The sequence below is a fragment of the Lotus japonicus genome, chromosome 3, assembly GCF_012489685.1.
Source record: "Lotus japonicus ecotype B-129 chromosome 3, LjGifu_v1.2".
NCBI lineage: Eukaryota > Viridiplantae > Streptophyta > Magnoliopsida > Fabales > Fabaceae > Lotus > Lotus japonicus.
This window is the reverse complement of record NC_080043.1, coordinates 74,303,547-74,327,529: the sequence shown is the minus strand read 5'-3', so window position 1 is coordinate 74,327,529 and position 23,983 is coordinate 74,303,547. Positions and strand designations below refer to the sequence as shown.

Here is a 23,983-nt window from a genome sequence, read left to right as displayed (position 1 = left end):
AACCAAGATACTATTAGTAAGTTTTGGCCATACCCTATATGAATTTTAGCCAATATAGAGTGCTTGAAAAAATGTCAAAAAGTAAATATTGTTAGCATATCTCTTCATTTAATTTCTATAAAAGACTTTTTTTTTTACATTAGAAACATAAATTGCACCCTTTAAGTATTGATTTTTTGACCCATCTGACCCTAACTCATATGTCTCTTAACTCTGACCACTTGAGCTATCATTCGAGAAGGTTGAAATAAATAGATATATTATCATCTTTTTTTAAGAAATTATTCTCATTTTTAATTCTCATGAAAAAGGTTAGGAAACTACTGTACATTTCTAAGACTAAGGAGGATCAGTTGGTCATAAACACACTTTTTTGAATACATTCTCACACGTATGCTCATTATAATTGGTTTGTTTTTAACCAATGCATTGGGTCTAGAAGTTTGGAACGACTGGATTTAGAGGTGGAACCGCGGGGCTGAAGTGGGTATGGTCGAGTGTCGATGTGGTGATGTTGGTGGTGTCGGGACACTCAGAATCTAATAATTCAGTTTTAATAATTAATCTATATAACTAATTGATATATGAATTATATATGTCGTGGACTTAAAAATTTACCCACTAAATGAATTAGGGTTAAATATTCATTGAAAAAAATCTTTTTTTTCTCTGAAACTTTTTATTAGATAGAATCCCTAAACATTTCTCATATTGTTGTACACTCGAAGCTTATGCCACAGTTTTTTTAACCAATCATCTGTTTACATTGACTTTCACGTAGAATTTTCACATTTTTAATCTCGAAAAAATTTCATTCACCAAATGACCAAATTTCATTTCATTCGCTGCGTAAGGGAGCACTTGTCAGGATTTTTTAGCCAAAGCCGGTGTTAGACAGCAGTCTGAGTTGGCTATGGTTCAAGATCCTATGACTGAGCTTCTTCCTCTCCTCCTTGCGGATCCTGTAGGAACGTGTTTCCCCAAGCCTTGAGGGGATTTGTGCTCTTTCTTTTTTGTTTCTTTTGTTTTCTTTTTGACTTGTACCAAAAAGTCTCCATGAAACCACTCTCTCTCTCTCTCCATCGTACCAACCACTTCTCACCATCACAACCACCACCAAGCCACGACAGAACCCCCACCCCACCATTTTCCCCCATTTCCCAAATCGCGCAAACTCTTATACTTGGCGCTACCGTTCAATTGAAGTCTTGTCAACTTAAGATTCACACAAGCAGAAGCATTTATTGAATGACTAAGAAATCAAACTTCCACAGTTAAAAAGAGATCTACAACCAAAACAAACAAAAAGAATACAAGACCAGATACAATAACCAAGAACGAAGGAAGCAATAATCCACAAAATTGGGGTTTTAGGAAATTGGTGAAAAAACGACTAAGGAGGTGGGAGGCTATTGTGTTTTGAAAGAAGAAAATTAGTCATTAGGGTTTGTGAAATTAGGAAAGTTGTTCATTACTGATAATTAAAAGTTGTCGATAATGACTAATTTTCTTCTTCCAAAGCACAATAGCCTCCCACCTCCCTAGTCGTTTTAATTACTGATAATTAAAAGTTGCTGATAATGATCAAAAGGTTGTCGGTAGTTGAGTTTACAGCTCATATTTTCTAGTCATTGACCTCATTGGTAAAAAAAATTCGGAAGCAGAAGATTATTGAGTATTTGTTAAGATAGTAAATTATGGTTAATTTAGATTAAGAAAAATCCAAGTCAGCTTCATCAAACATGTGTGAGTGCCACTTGGAAAAGTTATCGGAGCTCAACCTCCAACAAGAATTGAAAGTAAGGTATTTCCTAAAATGGAGGGATGCAATTCATACTTGACACCAACGATGGACTAAAATCAGACATACCCTGTTTTACAAGGCTGAAAAAATGACTTAACCCTTATATTTTTTACTTCTCTTTTCTTCCTATATTTCACTGAGTGAGAAATTGGTGTGAAAGCATCTTTATCCTTTTTAAAACTAGTTAAGTAAATAGGAGAGGCTTGTTCAGCAACTCCTGTGATTCTTTCATCACTTGACATAACATGTTCCCCAAAAAGCCATCAAGTTCCTCATTCTTTGAGCAAAATGCAACATGGGTGGTACCCAAAATTGTAAACTTTTTATTAGTAAAATAGCAAAAATACAGCATGGGTAGTGGCATATCTTGCTATCCTGACACTAAGTGCGTGAATTGGTACAGTTCACAGTCACTCAGTGTGTGCATTGGTCCAGTTCACAGTCACCTCGTTTCATTGGAAATCTTCCGTATGTGTTCACCCCTATTTTCCAATTAAACGAGGTGAAAAACGTGAAAGCTTCATCTCAGGTCCATTCAGATAAAAGCACTTTATCTTCAGGCCAACTGCAAAACAACATAGCCTTAAAACAGCCAACAACTATAGATACAGTGAGAAGCTGCATTATTAACAAATCAAGATCCCACTGTCCTGTGCTTCAAAATCACAAACCAGAGAAGTGCTCTCGTAGTAGGCTTCACAGGCAAAAACTACTAAAATATTAACGTGGGGAAATATATTTAATGTTATATATATATATATAGCTAATGTTAGCATATGGCATAGAATGAGTCCAGATTTTGCAGTAGCCTAGACCAGAAACAGATGGAAATACCAGTTCTAAGATATGACAGCATTATAAAAGCATGTGAATTGCCATATGGAAAAAAAAAATTACATTAAAGTCTGGTGGCATGTCATCTAGCATCTCAATCAAATAAAGATAAAGCTCAAACATTGGCACAGGAATAGCATTATAAATCAAGACACCATAATTCACACATCATTAAAGACATTAACAGAACAAAGTTTAACATGTTCTAGAAGATAATTCTCCGAGTCTGAGGCAGTATTGGATGTTGACAAAGTATTTATCCAAACAGTGCACCGAATCCCAAGTCCTAAGAGTAATATTGTGCTTGTTTAAACAAATTTTCTGTTCAATTATAAACAACCTCAGATCTTTAATCTCAATCTTGTACAGCAAGATAGTAATTGGAAGAGCAATAGTGGAGAACTAAGCAGTAATAATTGGAGAACAAAGAATCAAAAGTTGCAGAGTAAAACCACAATTCATTTGATTATTCTGTATGTAACTCAATCTCTCATACAAAATACATCCACCCAAACTTGTACCTACTTTTCATGTACGTATACAACTTTTGTCAGAAATGCAAGTGTCAACACTATTCTACATCAACTTGCTCTTTCTCATTTGCAGCACCACCATTGATACCAGGAACTAGTTCAGTTTCAACAGAGTTAGAAGGCAACCTCTCATATCTGAAAGTCGGCAGAAGCTTATACTGCCCAAATGTTAGAATCTGACTCAGCTTCTCATAGCTCCATCTTTGTTGAGCATAGACCATAAGTGCAAGAATAATTGCAATCATAGGAATGGCAATATCTCCAAATTTTGAGTAAAAATCAAAACTTGGATTGACAAATTCAGAGTCCTCAGAAAAGTAAGGATTTGGAACTGGAGCTCGAATGTAATCATATGCATGAGGAAGCAGTCTGACAAAACTGATTCCAACAAAATATAGCTTTCTGAGTGGTTTGCAATTGATATGCCAGATTAAATTCCCAATAACTTGAGGAAACAGGAAAAAGTCTTGGACAAGACCTGAATATTCTTCCAATTCTGTTGCCCAATCCGGCGCTGAATGAGAATTTTCTCTTTCTGTCCCAAATGCCTTTGTTCTAACAGACGTCGGACTTGTTTTTGTGCTATGAATTAATAGAACAAGTACAAACCCAACCAGATGTACGGTGAAGGTACAGAGAAACACCCATTTATCACTAGGGACACAAAGTGGCTCATGAGTAGTACGCGTTTGCAATCTGATGCGAGACTTCCACACCTTCTGAAAAAGCCGCAGAGTTAGCAGCAATGATACAATCAATAGCAGTTTCACCGTGTAATCAATGACATGGAACCACTTGCTGTCTAATTCTCCAGATGATACACCATTAGATTCAGAAACCATTTTCTTGAAAAGAGCTTCTGCACCTGTGACCAGAGGAATGCTATACCCAAGAGCTTGAACACCTAGCACAACAAGAGATATATATGGAAGAGAATCCACATTTTGCTTTATATAGAACAGTTGGCTTAAAATGCAACCAACTGCCAATGAAAGTGTCAAGATTCGAAGAATCCCTTCAACACCTCTTTCTGAGAGGACATCCTCGCGTTGCTTCCTGTATATAATTGGAAAGGTTTGGAGCTTTATTGTATTAAATTTAAGAGTGTCATCATCAGTCCTTTGACTTTCTATAGAAATTGTAGCAGTGGGATTGACTAGCCACCGAGCTGTAGTCGGAGGATAAGCGACAACCACCTCAATCAAACAGTCCATTCCAGCCTCAAGATCATAGCTCTGATACAAGACCTTCCACGATGCTCGCACATCTCTGCAACCAATTAGATACATCTTTCCAACATGTGGGTCATAAAGTCCTTCCAGATAAAGTACAGAATAATTATTATAGCCTTTACCAGTAAGACTGAGTTGTGCGGATACATTTAAAAGAAGTTGTTTTTCTGTATATTCAGCAGCATTTGCATGATATGGTGCTTCCTGTTCCCCATTCGAACCATTTTGAGCATACCAATAGCGGCCAAACAAGGGACCAATGGAGAGAATCTCCATCTGAATGTCAACTCTGGGGGCCAGAACATTAGGCATAGGATCAGGAAAACCTGGGACGTGAAAAGTGAGATCTTCTGAAAGAAGGGACAGACTATCTTGGAATGCTTCACTATCTTCAAGTTTGGGGAATGTTAGCAATGATTTCTTGATGACAGTCCTGAAAGTGAAGGGCTCATTTTTTTCCAGGACAGTGCCAGCCAAGTCAATTTTCGAGTAACTGTAATTTGGATGAGTGAACCTGAAATAATTCCAGAGCTCTGCAGGTAGAACAAGCTGCTCAAATGATAGAGGAAAGAAGGAACTACTGTTATTAATGGGAGACAAAGTTCCCAAAATAATACTGCGTTGCTTCATGGAAAAAGTAGTAGGTATATACAAACAAATCCGTGTATTACAGTTACTCCCTTTGGCATCAACAAAGCCAAGGCAACCAACCATGCAAAGCTGCCCACTAGAAGATTTCCAGATCCCTTCGGTGGCAAGCGACAGGTTATTGGGCCCGGATCTCTTTGCTGCAGTGTACTGATTCTCTGATGGAGAAACTGCTCTAAAAACAGAAGATACCCTGGCAGAAGAACCAGAATTACTATTACTAGCTGCTTGGGCGCAGATAATATCCTGCATGTAAAGTTTAACATCTTGAAAGCCTCCATCTGTTGATTTGATTTCCTTGTCAGACAAAGAAGGTCCTAATTTACTGCAGAAATCATCTGTGCCATTGCATCTCCAGTTTGGCACAACAGAAAAAGGTTTCTCTCTAGTAATTTCTTCAAGAATTTCACAAAACCTTGCCCCTTTGTAGGCACTAATGAACTCATTCGTCAGGTTATCTTTATATGGGTATGGACTGCATGCTTTGGATACCATATGTTGTGAGCCAAATGTGTACTTTGCTAACTTGCCTAACTGCGACGAGATGTGAACCACATCAAAGTGTTTAGAATTTGATTCACGGTTCAAACTCCTTAACTCTCCACTGATTGTCCTATTTGTCAATGTGAATGTCAAGGGATAACGAAGAACTAGAAGAATTTGATCATCTTCCGACAGAGGTATCTCACCAGGAGTCTTCATCCATTCCCACGGATTGGCAGGATCAGCCTCTCGAGTTGGGAGCATTGTGCTCCCTAGCAAACACAACACCCTTTCCCCGCCATTTTTCTTCGATTCAGTGTAAACCCCTTGAAAGGAAATTGAAAGCTGAGAATGGCCAGGCCATAACCGAAAATCAGGATTCCCATCAAATGAATTGACATTATCCTCAAAATTACCATCTTTAGTGATTCCCACCACCATGAAACCATTGACCGGGACCAACTTCTTCAATCGATGGGCATGATCAACATCGGTTACCCAAAAAGATGCCAACTTCAATGGAGTATGATCTTCAGACACGAACGCTGGAGATTTCCGAGCATCAAACGGCATTATGGGAAACTTACCCTCATCCTGCATCCAATCCCCATTCACAAAAGAAAGCTCTCCCTTCATACCAGTAACCCCACCATACTCAGATCTCAATTCAGATGAAGCAGATAAGACAGAAGCACATTGTTTCTGAACCTCACCGATTCGGTCATAGCTATACGTTACATGAGAGTTTCTATCAAATTGACTCATCCCCTCCGGAAAATGTGAATTTGCAACAACAATGACCATCAACAGGTCACAAACAAACCAAAGAGCAAAAGCTGAAAAAGGAAACTTCATGATTCCAACTGAAAAAAGTTCGTAACTTTCCTCTATAAATTCAGTAAACTAGAATACCCAGTTGCTTTTCTTGTCAAAATCCATATTGGGTTTCATTACATCCATGAATACCAACATGGTAGCAGTACATAAATCAACCCCAGATCACAGTTTCAGAGAATACCTAAAGCATAGAAACAAAACAAGATCATAGCTAAGTCAAAACTCATGGCACATTCAGAAAGCGTGGAGAAAACAAGTTTGAGGACAAACCTGGATCAGACACAGATTAAGGTAGCGTTTTTTGCTGTTTGAATGATGATGCTAATTAACCCAGGTTGTGGGGTTTTGAGTGAGTGTAGTAGAAATGGGAAATGATTTGGATTTGGATTTGGAATTAGGAGATTAGTTGAATGAATGTAAGGGAAATTGAAGAGTGAAGACTTGAAGTAGAAGTCTGAGTCTCCTGTCTGGTCTGGTTCTGGTTGGTCTTCCAGATCCATGTATTTTGCTTCTTCCCCCTTTCATGAAATATAAAAATAAAATGTAAATTTAAATTTTTAGCCTCATTAAAATGTCTAAATTTTAATTCTAGTCAGCTTTAAAAAAAGTTTCAGTTTTTACTTTATTCATTAAGAAGACCTTGATGAAATATTAAGATTACAATATTCTTAGTAAATATATAAGGATTACAAATAAAATAAAATAAAGCTAATTTTATAAAATGTGATTATTTAGTGACAAAAACAAATTTAACTAAAAAAACAATACAATATAATTCTTTTTAAAAAATTTAAAGAAGAAGACCTAACGCTTTGACTCATCCCACCCCTCCATTGACTTGACACGCAGGTTGATGGGTTGGGCATAGCATATTAGTGAATTTCATCGCCTAAACCACCTGAGCCTGTTTGGTGGTTAAGTGGATTAAAATGTCAAGTTGAATCATTTAAAGCATGTTTGGATACTATAGACACTATTACTCTCGAGCATTAGTACTTACTTTACATAACTCATCATATAAATTTGATTAAATATGTTTTTAGGTTAACTCAACTCATATTAGACGCGCATAATCTCAACCTATGTAAGGACTCTAATACATTGTCAATACACTAATACAATATTAGTATTGTTGTACTCTTGTGCTCCTTTTATTTTGTATGACCACAATTACATCGTAGAATTGTATTTTTAAAACATGATTTGTTGACCGTATAAAATTATATTAAGTATATATACATTTTCACTTAAAAAAAGTATATTGGTTAATTTGTGTAACTAAAGTAGTGTTTGGTAGTAGAAAGGAACAAAATAGAACGAGACAAAACAAAACTAGACAACATGGAACAGATTTTTTGTAATAATAATATGCCAATATAAAATTTTAATTTATATTAGTTTCGTCAGAAGTTCATGATTTTAATCCATTATTCACCCCTTTGATTTTTGATCTATTAACTCATTACTCGATCGAGTTAACTACAAATCCGAATTCAGTAAGAGTTGTTTTTAATGCATGATGGGTTAAATATCAAAGGCCCCTTTGGTGGTGGAACTAGCTTTGCGTAGCTTTTGGAATCGGTGTGGTAGGTACAATATCGATTTCTCAAATAATGGTTTTCTAACGGATGATTTGGAAAGCACAACTAAATCTAATCATCGTATCTTCTCAAGCAAGTAAAGTGACAACAATTCATATCTAAAAGCCTCTTCATAAAATTTATATTTCTTTTTTTATTACATTATTAATTATGGTCAATTATCTTTTTAGTCCCTATAAATATAGTCATTTTTTGTTCTGGTCCTTCATCATAAAAATGTTACATTTTGAACCGTATGATTAGAGAAAATATTTGGCAAAGTGCTTTCATATGGATACTTATTTGACCTAACCCTCGTGTTTGAGCCCATAGGACATCCACATTGATTTTCATGAATTACACATCACCCAATTAAATGGTTATTGTTCTAGGGAATGGAAAAGCTCATTGTCCTCAAAGCATGTGTCTCCAAACAAGTGCGAGTATCCTCTGATAACCATGTTTCCTAGTCCACCAGCTGACCAGCACATAAACATAATTCGGCAAAAGTCTCTTACTCAAGTGGATGAGTTTATCTATAAATACACATATGTTGTACACCCTTTGCACCAACACAAATACAAAAGGGTTACTTAGAATAGGAGGAAGGTGCAAAGAAGATGCACTTTATACAAGTGAGAGAACCTCCCAATGATCACAGCACTGCTGATCATTTACTTGCCATACCAATAGCCATTCTCTCACACACTACCAACAAAAACTTTACATTACATATACATATAGCTACTTCAATTGTAAACTCAAATCTAACCAAACCAAACCCATCATCTCTACAAATTAGGAACCAACTTGTCTAGGCCATTAAGGGAGTATCCTCATCCACAGAAGATTTGCTCTTCTTGGAAAACCCAAACCCACCACCACATTCAACCTCCCTCAACTTGAGCAACAAGTATAGAACAATCCCAACAATGAACCCAAGAGCAGCACCAGACCCAGTAAGAGAAACAGCAGCACAAACAAGCATCACAAAAGCCTCTTGTTTAGTGTTCATGTCCTTAGCAGCCATTGCCAATTCAATCCCAGCAAACAACAAAAGCACCCCAAGAACCCCAACAGGAAACTGACCCAAGATTCTCCCAAAAGAATTCCCAAAAGCCAAAGCAAGCAACAATTTGGCAATCCCAAGATACACCACAGAAGCTCCACTCCTACCTCCAAACCTGTACTGTCCAGCCAAACCACCAGCTCCATGACAACAAGGCATGGCTCCGAACCAACAACCTACGAAGTTCACTAGCCCAACACTCACTGAAACCTTCATGGCTGAAGCTTCTCTGTCAGGAAACAAATCCCCAGATAGCTTGCAAACTGCAATAACCGAATTCAGAATCGATAATGGAATCTGCGGAATCGCCGCACGAACAAACCCGATTTTCAAATCTTCCCAGGTGATCGGAACCACCCTGATTCTCGACGGCCCGTATTTCAGATCTTGGAAGATAGAAGGGTCGCGAATGAAGCAGAGGATTACACCGAATAGAAAGACTATCAACGCTGCGGGAATCATTGAGAGGAGTCTCAGCCTCCGGTGAACGGTGTTGCGACGGCGATCGGAAGGTTCGTCTGATGACGGGGGAGGATTTTCGGGAGGTGGGTCGCCGGCGCCGGTGGTGAGGACGAGGAAGAGAATTGCGGCGAGGGCGACGATGATGCCGTCGAGGCCGAGCCACGTTCGCGGAGGACCCGATTTGGAGGTGGCGAGGTCTTGCTGGAAGCGGATGTACTTGACGGCGGACATGGCGAAGTTGAGCCCCTGGGAGAGCTGAACGCCGCGGACGACTGGCAGAGGGAGGTAGCGGTAGAGGACGGACATGAGACCGGTGGAGCCGAGGATGAGAAGTACGGCGGCGACGGAGAGGCCGGCGGCGGAGATCTGGGGGATGGTGAGTGGGGGTGTTTCGGAGATGGCGACGGCGGCGATGGACTTCATGGGCTGGACTGGCATGGGGAGGCCGAAGAGGAGGCCAGTGGAGATGTTGTAGAGTGCGGTGAAGAAGAGTGTGGTGGTGAGGTCAAGGTTGTTGACTAGAGAGAGGGCGAGGACGATGGGGATGTAGGTGCCTAAGTCCCCCACCGCGCCGGAGAGTTCGGCCCAGATGGAGGTTCTGAGTTTGACGCCGGAGAGGAGGTGGCGGTGGAGGAGGGGTGTGGTGGTGGTTGACATTTCGGTTTGCTCGTTGGAGATGGCGTGTGCCATGTTAACGAGAGAGACGAATATGGTTGTGTTTTTTTTTTGGCTTTTTCAATGCTAAGAATGGATTTGTATGTGAAACAACAAAATTAGAGAAGTGATTCAGGTATTCTTATGTTAATAGTCGTCGGAAAAATTTATTATGGACCACTTTTGTGTGGTGCAAAGTTGCACCACTCCCTTTTGACCCACAATAGCAAGTTTTTTAAAAAAAAATCAAAAAACATATTTTTTTAATCTTTAATTAATTATTAGGTTAATTGAATTATCTAAAATTAATTACAACAATTTGTGATATTTATTAATTATAATCTAGTTATCTCTCTAAATCAAATCCATTTCTTCTTCATCCAAGTCCAGATCCAAGATGTTGGACATTTTCTCCTCCTCCTCCGCCGTTTCTTATCAATTACAATTGCTTATATCATTTGCACTAGAATCCATTGGCATCATGGAGTTGCAAGTGGTTGCTCAACTTCTGCAACAAATTTATAATTAAACACTGGGAGAAAACAACCTCCAATGGCATTAAACAATAACTCAGATTTTTGTTCCATCAAATTTTAGGTAGTACATTTCAAAAATAAATCTAACTTTAAATACATCAGGCACCAGGAATTCACAAGCGGAGCTTAAAAACAGGTGTTTCTGAATCTAATTTTCAACACCCAGTGGTTAGCAGCTTGGGTTTTTCTTCAACACTCTTTGCAGATCCCATTTTCTCATTTCCTCATGAAATTAGAAAACTGAATCAGAGAAATAGGAACGAAAACTATTAGAAATCCATTTCACAACCCAAAAGAAGGAGTTGCAGACCTAATAGAAGAAGAAGAAGAAGTTGCAGATCTCTCCCTCCATATCTTCATCTCATCTTTCTCACTCTGCACCTCTCCCTCCACCGAACCCACACCAGCAAACCACAACCCAGAACCACCTCTTCGCACCAGACCCTCAGCCACCGCGCCGCGACCAGAACCCCCACCGCGCCGGAAAAACAAACTTTTTCTTCTGGGCATTCTCGAAGAAACGAGTTGGGTTTGATTTGTGGTTGAGTGGAAGCTTGGAGAAGATGAGTGAGATAGTGGTGGTGGAAAAAACCCAACCCCACCCTTCCCCAGAAACCCAACCGGAACCCACCCCAAACCCCACCCAGAAACTGAGCCCACAAACCCCTTCTTCCCTCTCACAATAGATCTACTATAACTGAGAAAGGAAAACCAAAGAAGAAAATCCAAGACTTTTTTTTTTCAGATCTCAAACCATTGTTACAGATACAGCTTCAACCTATCATATGGTGTCTGGAGAGGGGGAGCTCGAAGCTTGTAACCCAGAAACCCAACCAAAAACCCAGAAACTTTGAAGCTTTGAACGAGAACCATGATCTACAGAAGAGGAGGAGGAAGAGGAAACAGATTTCAGTGTTTGGTGAGCTGGGTTTCAGATCTGGGGGGTGAGGGTCGAACCAATGGGTGGTGGCGGTGGGGGCAGCGGTGGTTGGGTGGATGATGAGAGGATGAGAGGTTTTGATTTCTGAAATTAGGAGGTAGAAGATGAAGAGGAGAGAGGAGAGAGGAGAGATTCTAGGGAGTTTGGTTTTAATTAACTTAATTAAAATTATCACAAATTAATTATTGTGATTAATAAATATGTATTTTTATTATTTTTTTAAAAACCGAAAAACCTTCCATAGCAGGTCAAAAGGAGAGTGGTGCAACCATGGACCAGAAAAAACTGGTCCATGTTAAACGCCTCCATAGTCGTCATCGTCATATTTGAGGGCCTACCACGTAGTTTTAAGCCTTATGATAACTTAAACTCGAACGGATGAATGATCAAATTGGTCTCTGAATTGCCGTTTTTAGAGAATGGAAATACTTCATGAATCACTTATCGTGAAAAATGAAAGTTAATATTGATATTTTATCTGACCACATGGACTGTCTTGACCGACATTTTACACAAACAGAAATTGCAGGAGTATTTCTTTCTTTTATGGGTGAACTTACACGCATTCAACACTTTGGGATCAATTTTATCATTTACTCCCTAAATTTTCTTAAAGGCCATTATGGTAATATTGTTCGGGCCGGATATAACATGTATGAGTGGCAAAGTTTTTCTTGTAAAGTAAAGTAAGTAATGCAGCATGGAAGAACTCGAGATATTAAATTTAGCTAAAAACAACTTCGTGTCAGTTGATCTACACATGTGTTAATAACATCTAAATTAAATGAGGGAAAGACAAAGAATAAATTAATAATAAGGGAAGTTATATGAAGAAAATATTTAAAAAATGAGGTATACATGCGACTCCACAAATCAAAATTATTTAAAATTCCAGGGTTTACATTGGAATCTGATTGCTCATCTTTAGTTTCCTAGATAAATAATAGAGAATCTAGATTTTCTTCCATATGTAGAGCTGTTATTTCGTAATGGGTGGGGGACATGTATGATTCAATAAGGAATTCGATTCTCAATGCCTGATTAACTGACTTTTTTTAATTATTTCTTCTTTTGTTGGATTGCTTGTTTTTCAGTGGTCCACTGTCATTTTATAAGATCTTAGCTTACGTGACGTTTTCATGTTCTTTATTATCAAAATGGGGATGAAAATTGTTTACTTGTTCTTACTATACACAATAGTGCGTGTTTGGCTGTAAGTCATATGGTTTTATCATTTATGTCTATACTATTTAAATTTTGTTCATTAATTAATTTTTGAAGATAAAATTGTTAGTTAGTGACAGTAATATTTATACAGATGGAATACTGAGTGCTCAACATTTACGTGAGTATCCAAAATTTTCTCCTGTTTGTGGTTGTGATCGGTGACGTTTTGAGGACCTATTGCATCGTTTTCATTTGAAAGCACTTGGGTTGGAATCTGATTGTGCCAGCTTTCTACAGTTCTACCTGTCCCAACATAATAAATAAATCCAAAATACTATAACATACAATTTTGACCTACATTTAATAGACATACACATTCACTAATATTTTTATTTGCAGTAGTTTTTACTTTTTAGCAATCACAAATATTTTTGGAGGTTAAAAACTGCTACTACTATTGAATATTACTCAAAACCGCATGTTTACATATCATAGCTCTGAATAAATTGCAAACAAGTTTTTCTTACGTGTAGAGCAGCTGTTTCAAACGAAATGCATTTTTCAATGCCTGATTGTTTGTATTTATTATTCTTTTGTTTGATTGCTTTTGGTTCACTGATTTTTGTTTTTTGTTTTCTATTAAGATATTGCTTACGCGACATTATGATGTTCTTTGTCAAAATGGGGATGAAGATTCCTTTTTCTTACGTTATAGAGCACGAGTGGATGCAAGAGTGACAGCCCAGCCAGACGGACTCTAAGTTGATTGTAGTTTCACCATTAACGTAATTTTCACTCCGTGTCTATGTATTGATCTAGAGATGACAATGAGAAAAAAAAAGTTTAAATGAAAAATGAAGTAACTTTTTAGTGGTAGAGCTGCATCATTCTACCAAACAAATCTTGCGAAAGCAAATAAAAGAGAAGCCAATTTTCTGATTACATTTATCATTCATTTTATTTTTTTATAGGCAAAGAGAAATATATTGAAGAGAAGTACAAGAAATACTTCAACACAATACAAGTATAGATAAGAGAAAGTAAAATTAAAACAAACTAAGATGTACAAGACAAAATCGTCCTACCAATGACAAAACTAACCCACCTAACACCTCTAAGGAAAAAGGCTGAACAAAATATGCCTCATTAACCTTTACGCCAATAAGAGCTGTGACATCAACCAATTACTAAGAATATTATTAAAACATAATGTTCCCAAATGATGACTCAAGTGATACGAATTGAAAGATATATAAGTTGAGAAGGGGAATTGGTCTAGGAATCAAATCCTTAGAGGAAAACTTTGGCCGATATACATTTAAAAATATGATTAATAATCTAAGGTAGTTTTTACAACTGATAGTCATGAGACTAATTCATCGTCCACCGATAGCGACTAAGCAGTAGCTAATTAAATAGCAACTACCACAATCTTCCTAAGAACAAAGTAAATAGGCCAAACATGCTAATTAAAGAGATGATTATTACGCGACTTCCATATTCACCACTACATGATCTTTAAACCCAGCTGCAATCTACATTTAAACCGTTTTATCACAATACTATAATAACAGACAGCATCTAAAAGACTAAAACTTCTGCACTGCTATATATTATGAAGGGGGGAAAACGAATGAAATGGGTGGCAAAACTAAGTGTGTTATTTGACGAAAATCATGGATGAATAGTGGGATTAACTTTCACTTCATTTGTTTAGTAGGAGTATATTATCTTAACTTTTACCATTTCCCCTAAAAAAATCATTACCACAGCAGCACCGTGGAATTTAGTCAATTTACCATACATATCCTCTCCTACAAACTTTTATAATCTGTTTGTATCACTTGTTGGACTGTATATTTCAGTATCATTTGGAATTACCGGATCAGACATATCCTGATTTGTATAAAAGTAGTTGAAAATTACTATACTACAGTCTTAAGTTTACAAATGAGAATAACCTATGTGCAGCATACATAAAACTACCTTCTTTCTTTCTTTCTATATCATGTTATACAATGCATGATTAATGATTCACAGCTCCATTAATCGCTTCTCTGAAGGATCTCAAAGTTGAAGTACCCTATGATCATAACTTTTTAATATGATGCTACATATCTTACAGTTTATACCAGCTAATAATCAATCTGACTAGTATCTTTCATCCATGCAAGAGCAGATACCTCCCCTGAAATGGTGAAACCGTTCAGCGTCTCTTACAGAAATCTCTCTGCGGACCTCCTTCGAGATAAATTTGACAATGTTGTGACAACTTTGGCACATGTAAAGATTCTTGGTCACCCAAATGGGCATCCCAGGAGCAGAATTAAGAAGTCCAAAGGCAATGGCCTGTCTCTCACTGTGTCCACAAAATATATCAGCCTTGGAAGCTTCCATTATGTTCATGTGACTACTTTCTGGCCCTTCAATACCAGCTACCTTCATTTTCTCGTAAAACCGCTCCAAAAGCGCGTTTATTTCCTCGATTTGAGGATGGAAGTTATCACCGCTGAGAAAAGCATGCACTGTGCCCTTAATTTCCACCCAGCTGCATCCAGGATCTACTATTAGCCCATTCTGTCTCATCATTTTTCTTACTTCTGCAACTTTGTCCCATTTACCATTATCAGCATATAGATTAGACAGAAGAATGTAATAGCCAACGCTGGTTGTATCTTCTTGAAAGATGTTCTCTGCAGCAAGTTCCCCTAGCTCGACATCACGGTGGATCCGGCACGCATTTAACAAGGCTCCCCAAACTGCAGGGTCTGGTTTCATTGGAATTTTCTGTATGAATTCATAAGCATCCTCTAATTTCCCAGCACGGCCAAGTAAATCGACTACACATGCGTAGTGTTTCAGATTAGGTGTGATAGAGTACTCGTATTTCATGCTGTTAAAATATTCTAAGCCTTCTGCAACCATACTAGATCTGCTGCAAGCACATAATATGGAGATGAATGTGATTTCATCAGGTTCAATGTTTGATTCTACCATTCTCTGAAAAAGCTCAGCAGCAAGTGCTCCTTTCCCACGCTCAGCGTATCCTGTTAGCAAAATGTTCCAAGCAGAAATATCTTGATCACCTGAGAAAAATTGTTTCCAGCCATATTCCATTCTTCCACACCTCACATACAAGTCCAAAATTGCATTCGGCAGAAAACCATAAAAACTTACTCCGGTTCTCAAAGCATAGGCATGGATCTCTTTACCACATCCCAGAGCTCCAATTCTAGCACATGCAGATAGGACACAAACTAAAGTAACAGAGTTTGGCTTTAGTCTACGCATCATATCTCTGAAGAAAACTAAAGCTTCAAAATATCGGTTATTGATCCGAAGACCAAGGATGATAGATGTCCAGGAGATTATATTCTTGTCACGAGTAGAGTGGAAAACTTCTAAAGCCATGTCAATGGATTTACACTTGGCATACATGTCAATGAGTGTGTTTGCAACTATTGTATAAGAGATGAACCCTGTCTGCTTGGCCATTTCATGAAGTTTCATCCCCATATCTAAATGGCATAAACAAGAACAAGCAGATAGCACACTGGCTATAGTGATTTCATCTGGCATGATACCTTCCTCTTCCATCATTTCATATGTCTCAAGAGCTTTATGAGGCATTGAATTATTCTCATAACCTGATATCATTGAAGTCCATGAAACTACATCTCTACCTTCCGTTCGAGAAAAAACTTTTTCACCTTCCTCAATAAGTCCAACAGATGAGTACATCTGAACTAACGAATTACAAACCGAAGGGTCTCTCCAGAACTCTGTTCTCATAACATAACCATGAATCTCCCTCCCCAATCTCTCATCACTGATAAGCTCGCATGCACTAATCACACTAGTCAAGGTCATCAAATCTGGCTCAACTGGAATTTCAAGCATCGTGCAGAACAGTCTAAGTCCCTCGAAACACTCTCCATTCTCAAAATACCCAGAAATCATGGCGTTCCACGAAATCCTGTCTCGGTCAGGCATTTTATCGAACACCAACCTCGCATTATCAATATCCCCACATTTCACATACATAGTTATCAATGCATTAACCACATCCACTTCTGACTCAAACCCATATCTCAGAACATGCACATGAATCTCCCTACCCCTAACCAAGTCAGGAATCCCACCACAAGTCCTCAAAACACAAGGAAAAGTGTAAACATCAGGCCTCACACCAACCCACAACATTCTATGATAAAGATTCAATGCCTCATCAAAGAACCCACCCTTAGCATACCCACCAACCAAAACATTCCAAGAAAACACGTTCCTCTCTTCCATTCTCCCAAACACATACCAAGCATCCACCAAGTTCCCAAACCTGACAAACATGCTCAAAAGAGCATTCCCCAGCTGAAGGCTCAAAATGGCCATGGATTTAGAAACATAGGAGTAAACCCGAGACCCTTCCTTCCTTGCTCTCTTCCACTCACAGAGACGAATCAAAGCAACGTAAGCATCTTCTTCAACACGAATTTGAAGCTCGTGTGTGGAGTCTAGGTAGCTCATAGCGCGGTCCAAGTTCCCAAGAAGGCATAGTTGACAAATATAGGAGTTTGGGTTGTGGTTGTTGATGGAAGCGGTGGCGGTGGCGGTGGTGGTGATGGAACTTGAGACACGAAATTGTTTACTACTTCTGAGTCTGGGATGGAGAATCTGGAAGTTGAGAGTTTTGAGATTGAAGTGGCTGGAAATGGTGGGAAGAATGGGGTGGTCCCTTTGAGCATGGAGCTGCGAAGATGTAGCAAACGCAGACATTGGTGTTAACGAGCATGAGATGGTAACCACGACAGTGTGAGTCAAGAGTGAAAGTAGGAACAAAGAGAGGAGAGTAAAATGTTTTCTTGTTTTAAAGATCTTTGTCTCTAGAGCTGCCAACAACATCTTATCCATAACTTCTTGTCTTAACTATTACTCATTCTCTAACTATAAAGCTAACATTCAGATTTATATTATGTCACGCTACCGTTTCGGAAAACAATTTAATTAAGTGTTTATGATCATAACTATTTTAAAATATTTATTGAAATAAATTAAAAATAAATTATACATAAGCATAAGCTGTTTTTTATAAGCTATCCTGAATAGCTTATGAAAATAAGCACAAAACAGCTTATGGTAGGTCATAAGCTCTCCCAAACACTGCATAAACGCTTATGCTATCAGATAAGCTAACTATGTAAAAGTAATTTTTTTTCCACATTTGTGGTTTATTGGTTTTTCAATTCCAAAATTTTAAAATTGAAACTCATTCTTACTCTCTTCCCTCTTAGTACTAAATACTCACTTAAATATGAGTAAATATAGAACATTTTACCATTTTTTTAAAAACTAATGCACTAATTAAAGTTTTCTTAATAAACGTGATTTTTACAATTTTAGGATATAATTAGGGACGGAGGGAGTATGATGCAATATCAATCTTTGACCTTTTATGGCTTTAACCAATGTGGTTTATGACAATCAATTGTGCCATTTATTTCACCCTATAGCCAGAAATATATATATGCGTTTTTTTAGCAAATATTAGTTGTTAATTGTTAGTAAATTAGTTCATTCACCATACGTTCAAAAAGTAGTTCATTCACCAAGTTTTGAACTCTAACCCTTCACCCTTCAATACCCTTCATTTCCCTTAACTCACCAAGTGAGTTATCCAACCCCCCATAAATATATAAGCGTGAGTGAAGGCTTGGAAATGAGGTATATGTATCTATATTCTGCTTTTAAGTTTTCTTTCTTCGTATTGTTCAATTCATTTAAATTATGGGTAATATTTGGTGATGACTCCATACGATTTGCCTCGAGTGCACGAATTAAATTATAGTTGTGTAAACCTTCAGGAGCAAAACCGATAGTTGAGATTTGCATCAGAGTGCGCCGAAAATTTTGCTTTAAGGTAGTGGCTTGATATAAATACATAACCCATGTATCCACGGGTAACAAGCCCGAAACCATCCACCCCCTCAGAAGAGCACGTCGCATAAAAATTCACTTTAATCACCCATAAGCTGGTCTACACAAAGTTGCTAGCAAATGGGATGAAGGGTGAAGGAAGTGCACAAGAGCGCCGCAACACCACCTTGTGAAGAACTTAGTCCATTGAAAGCCTCAATATGTGGTACAAAAATCAATTTCGACACTCCTAATTACAATGCATAACAGAGAGGAAGATATGGATGGTGTTAGGACCTGCAAAATTGAGCAATCAACCCATGCCTACAAAGACAACCACAAACTTTAATTTCTTAATTGATCAGGGGGTTGATAATTGGATTAATGAGATGATAATTTATTCATAAGAGAATGAAAGATATAAGATGAGGCGGAGACACCAAACATATCCTAACATTTGTTAATATTTAATTAATCAATGCAAAGAACTAGTACTACAAGAGTACAAGTATCCTAAATTTTTCCGCTCAAATGACACAATTTCCCTTAAATAAAGTCTAGGTCCCGCTAGAACAAGAAGTGTCTTTCTATCCCTCCCTTGAATGTCATCGGACTTGCATATTAGATTCTTGGCTTGTCCATAGGTCGGGTTTAGTTCAATAAAGTCGGTTTTGGTTGGGCCTAAACAGAGGTGAGCGAGGCCCAATTCCGACCGTCTAATTGGTCGGTTTAATCGGGTTCGGATTAGGTGGTTGGACGATTGAGTCGGGGGTTCACTCGGTTTATGGCCCTATGTTGGGCCTAATTTCTTTTTTTCCTTGAACTCTGTTTTTTTGTTCAGGCCAATATTTTCCTACAACTTTTTTGGCCAAAATATAATAAATAGACTTTGAACTCTTCATTGAAAAATTGGGCCACTATGGTTTCCATCCCAAAGATTAAAAGTTATAACTTTTGAACATTTGAAACACTTTAAGAATATAAAACATATAGTTCATTAACAACTTTAAGAATATAAAACATATAGTTTAGTAACAGTACAAAACATTGTCACTTTGACTAGTATAAAGCCATTTAAAACCCATAAAGCAATGAATACATATTAAAAACATATTAAATTCATACTTCAATCAACCACAGTATCATAGTTGGCTTAAATTCATACTTCAACCAAATTAATTCATACTTTAACCATAGTATCATGATTCATACTTCATAGCTTAATAGGAGTATAAAATAGTGAATAAATATTACAGACAAATAAATTCAAAGAGCTGGCTTAAAAGTTTTTATAGTCACTGATTTACACAACTTGAACAAGTTAGATAGAATGTTAACAAATCTTTTCCCAAGCAAATATTCCAAGTTGCATGCTATGACCCGATATCAAAGATGAAGATGTGGATGCATAGCTCTGTTCCGTTTCCCTTTTAGCAAGCTCACTTAGCAAATCTCTTATTTAAAATCAAAACAAACCAGTTAAAAAATTGATTAAAGAAAACGGGAAGTGAAATAAAAGAAAAAGTGGGAGTTACCTATTTCCCAGCCATTTAGGTGAGAAATTCAGGTTTTCTTTCACAGCCATTTCCCCAACATGAAAATACCATGCAGCTTTTTCTTGTTATGCATCCAAATTCAGTAAGCTTGTGCCAATTATAAGTGATTTCTTCTGTTACCTGTTACATTAAAACCAAACATACATTAACAATTTGTATCAAGGACATATTTTTCAATACAATGATAGGGTTGGTGTCTACCCTCAATTCATTATCAAACTTTTCAGTCAATGCCAATAAAATGGACAGTTTTTTTCACTTCTAGACAATGTCAAATTCTTGAACCTCACTTCCACAGTTGGAAGTATGATCACAACCTTGCAACAACACTAACCAGAGCAATGCGCATTAATTGATTAATATGCAATTGAATATAACCAATACGGTATTAATAGACAATACCTTATTTTGTTCATAATTTAAATTTAAGCAAGAGACCAGCAGGAGCATAAGCAACATAAGCAAGAGCTTGAGCAGGTCAAGCTAGAGGATCCAAACAACAATGCCTATTGTAGAACAATTCAGTAAATAAACACTTTTAAGCAGAAGAGTTGAAGAACACACATGTAGATGAAGAAGAGGTATAAAAGGAAAAGAATAAATTACTCACACAACATCTCAAAAGTCTAACTCAAGTTCAAGATCTAAATCATGTTCAGGATCGCAGCTCCTCAAAATTACCATTGTTTGCAATGCAAACAGGTTCAATGAGTCATCTGTAAGTTATGCAATATACATGAACTCCAAAAAGCCACAAAATCATATCTACATGAAAAGTAACAGATGATTGGTTAACTTAAAAACTATATGATAGAATATTATCTTTGTGTCATTTGTTAACTCAAAAAAATCAGATCTTACACTTCAATAAGTCATTCAAATCACAGCGCATTGGTTGTGATTGAGATGGTTGACCATTATCTCCAGTTGTAGTACCTGCACCAGCTACTGTTCCATCATTCTTTCTCAATTCTTGGAAACAAGACACAGCATAAAACACAAAAGTGAGTCCAAAGTGATTTGCAAAAAATGATAAACAATGAATTATAATGTAAAACGCTACCAGCCACAATTTGTTCAGATTTTTCTAATTCGTCACTCAAGTTGAGGTGTTAGAATTGGAAGCAACAAGGCCTCAACCAATTCTGAGTACAAATTAGTCATATGGTCATTTCTGCGGAAAGACAACTCTGAAACATGTCAAGAACCCTACCCTCAGTGCTAAAAGCATTCTCTGATGCCACAATGGAAACAAGTGTGGCTAAAACATCCTTGGCCATCAAGGATAATATGGAGAATCGAGGGCTATTTTGTTTCCACCACACAAGTAAATTAAAATCGTCATTTGGGGTTCAATAGGACCAGCCAAGTACTTTTCCAACTCATTTCTTTGCTCTATTGAATTTTTTTTCCTTCAAATGTTTCATAAAAGCTACCCTCCTTGCCAAATATGACGACATTTGAGCAGGAACAAATCTGTCTACACCTAAATTCCCCTCATGAGCTTGCTCACCGACCATACTAGACTGCTCATTAGCTGCCTTGTACCGAAAGTAAATTATGTCCAGATTTTGCTCGACATTTTGGGACACGGTACTCAACAAGGTTGAGTCACCGGGATACATTTCTTTAAAAGACCACTCCACATATGAAAACTTGAAACGTGTGTCAAGAATCACCCTAAAATATAGAAGCTGATTAATATTTCCGACACTACCCCAATATTTATCATACTTTTTCTTCATTACAACACCCATTTTAGTCAACAAATGATTTTGACTCACAATACACTTTAATTAGGATTTCAATGTAAATGAAAGCAAGTTAATGGAAGGCGGTGTGGATACTTAATTTAACAGATGTAGAAAATATTTTGGCGGCCTCAAAGAAAATCTTAAGAAACTTGACAAATGCCCTAGCACTTTCCCAATCTCCACTAGTAGGTGAGGGGACTATCCTCAAAGTACCCCGAATAGTTAGGGTCCTCAAACTCTATCTTTTCAAATGCAAATTGAAACTTTTCAGCAGCATCCAACATAAGGTATGTAGAGTTCCATCTAGTTGGAACATCAAGGCACAACGATTTTTTGGATGAAATATTTGAAAACTGAATGCACTCTTTAAACTTAGCTTTTCTTTGAGATGAAAACCTCACAAACCTAATAGCATCGCGGATGCTAGCTATGGAGGAACTAAGATCCTTCAACCCATCATTTACTACTAAGTTCAATATATGAGCACAACATCTCATATGAAGAAAATGCCCATCTAGAACCAACCCTTGAAATCTTTTGAATTTCTCTTTTAAATGAGTCACAACACCGTCATTTGATGAGGCATTATCAACTGTGATTGTGGAAATGTTACTTAGTCCTCACTCCCTCAAAACCACCTCTACTTGTTTACCTGTGGTCTCCCCTTTATGGTTTTCAACTTCACAAAAGCTAATTATTCTCTTTTGATATTTCCACTCATTGTCAATAAAATGAGCTATTAGAGTCATATAATCAGTGTTTTGACACGAAGTCCACCAATCAATGGTTAGGGAAACTCTTCTACAATCACATCTAAAGCAGTTTCTTAACTTGATTTTTTGATCGAGATAATGTTGAAGCAGTCCCTAGCAATTGTTTGCCTTGAAGGGACCGTAAATTGTGGTATTGTTGTTCTCATTAAATTTCTAAGCTCATCACCCTCAACTGAAGAAAATGGCTAATCATATAAGACACAGAAAATGGTCACTGCCTTCTTACATGCTTCTTTACTGTACTTATGACTCGCAACAACCATGTCACTACTCCCTCCCGGCATAAAAGTTAGGACTATTTGACTACGGTCATTGTTACCAACATACGAGTATTTATGACGTAATGAGATATGAGCCCTAAGGTTTGAAGTACTAAACAACTTACTATCACAAAGATACTTCTTACCACAATGGTTACATACAACAGTGGTATACTCAACTTCATTGTCAGGCAATCTAGTGAAATTGTTCCATGCAATTGATGATTTCTTAGGTCCACTTGCATTTGGTTTCCTCTTCTTCCTTTTTTTCGAAAAAGGAGGAGGAAGTTCAACTCTAGCAGCTTCGGTTGCAATGGTTGGCTGGTTAATTGGCTAATCTCCATCACCTCTTGGTATTGCAGCTTCAAATTGCTCCATGATTGTTTCATTAAAAGAGTCAATTATTAGCAAACACAAAAAGAGAACTAAAATATTAAATAAAAATTATTTCCCATATACATTCTCAATCTTGACCATGTACACATTTAACAAAGCCCAAAAAGTAAAGAACAAAAATCCAAAGGGGAAAAACTACATAGAGTACAACAACAAAGGAGAGCACATGGTTTGAAGTGAAGTAATTGTCCTCGTATCGTAATTTACAAGATACGTTGTAGAATCCTATATGAAGGAATCAATAGCTATTTCGTAATTCTTTTGGCTTGAGGTAAGGCAAGTAGTGTGTAGGAAATTTGTATGTCCAAAATCGGAATGGAGCTCATGCCGATGTAGCTTTGCATAGGGCTGTCCAGGGTGAACCAACCCGAATCAGACACGATAAAATCGAGATTTTTTTGCACAAACAGGCTGTTCGGGTCGAAAAACAGGTTTTAGGGGTGTTAAAATCGGTTTTTGGTGGTTTGGTTCAGTTGGTTCCCAAATTGAGCTATGGTCCAACCGAACTGACCAAGGCAGATTTAGAAAGAAAAAAAAGCCCAATTTATGTCTGTA

At 37.5% G+C, this 23,983-nt stretch overlaps 3 protein-coding genes across 3 annotated transcripts; all 3 read right to left on the bottom strand.

Annotated features, from left to right (window-relative positions):
- Nucleotides 1–3,076: 3,076 nt before the first annotated feature.
- Nucleotides 3,077–6,882, bottom strand: LOC130745843 (uncharacterized). The gene is made up of 2 exons (XM_057598248.1): nucleotides 6,642–6,882; nucleotides 3,077–6,552 (listed from the first exon to the last, which is right to left on the bottom strand). The coding sequence occupies exon 2, from the start codon at nucleotides 6,387–6,389 to the stop codon at nucleotides 3,210–3,212; it is 3,180 nt and encodes a 1,059-aa protein (XP_057454231.1). The 5' UTR covers nucleotides 6,390–6,552; nucleotides 6,642–6,882; the 3' UTR covers nucleotides 3,077–3,209.
- Nucleotides 6,883–8,441: 1,559 nt separating this feature from the next.
- Nucleotides 8,442–10,302, bottom strand: LOC130745842 (molybdate transporter 2). Its single transcript, XM_057598247.1, has one exon. The coding sequence runs from the start codon at nucleotides 10,170–10,172 to the stop codon at nucleotides 8,766–8,768; it is 1,407 nt and encodes a 468-aa protein (XP_057454230.1). The 5' UTR covers nucleotides 10,173–10,302; the 3' UTR covers nucleotides 8,442–8,765.
- A 4,377-nt stretch (nucleotides 10,303–14,679) lies between these two features.
- LOC130745840 (pentatricopeptide repeat-containing protein At1g15510, chloroplastic) lies at nucleotides 14,680–17,682 on the bottom strand. Its single transcript, XM_057598246.1, has one exon. It carries the CDS (start codon nucleotides 17,676–17,678, stop codon nucleotides 14,931–14,933), a length of 2,748 nt encoding a protein of 915 aa, XP_057454229.1. The 5' UTR covers nucleotides 17,679–17,682; the 3' UTR covers nucleotides 14,680–14,930.
- Nucleotides 17,683–23,983: the final 6,301 nt, after the last annotated feature.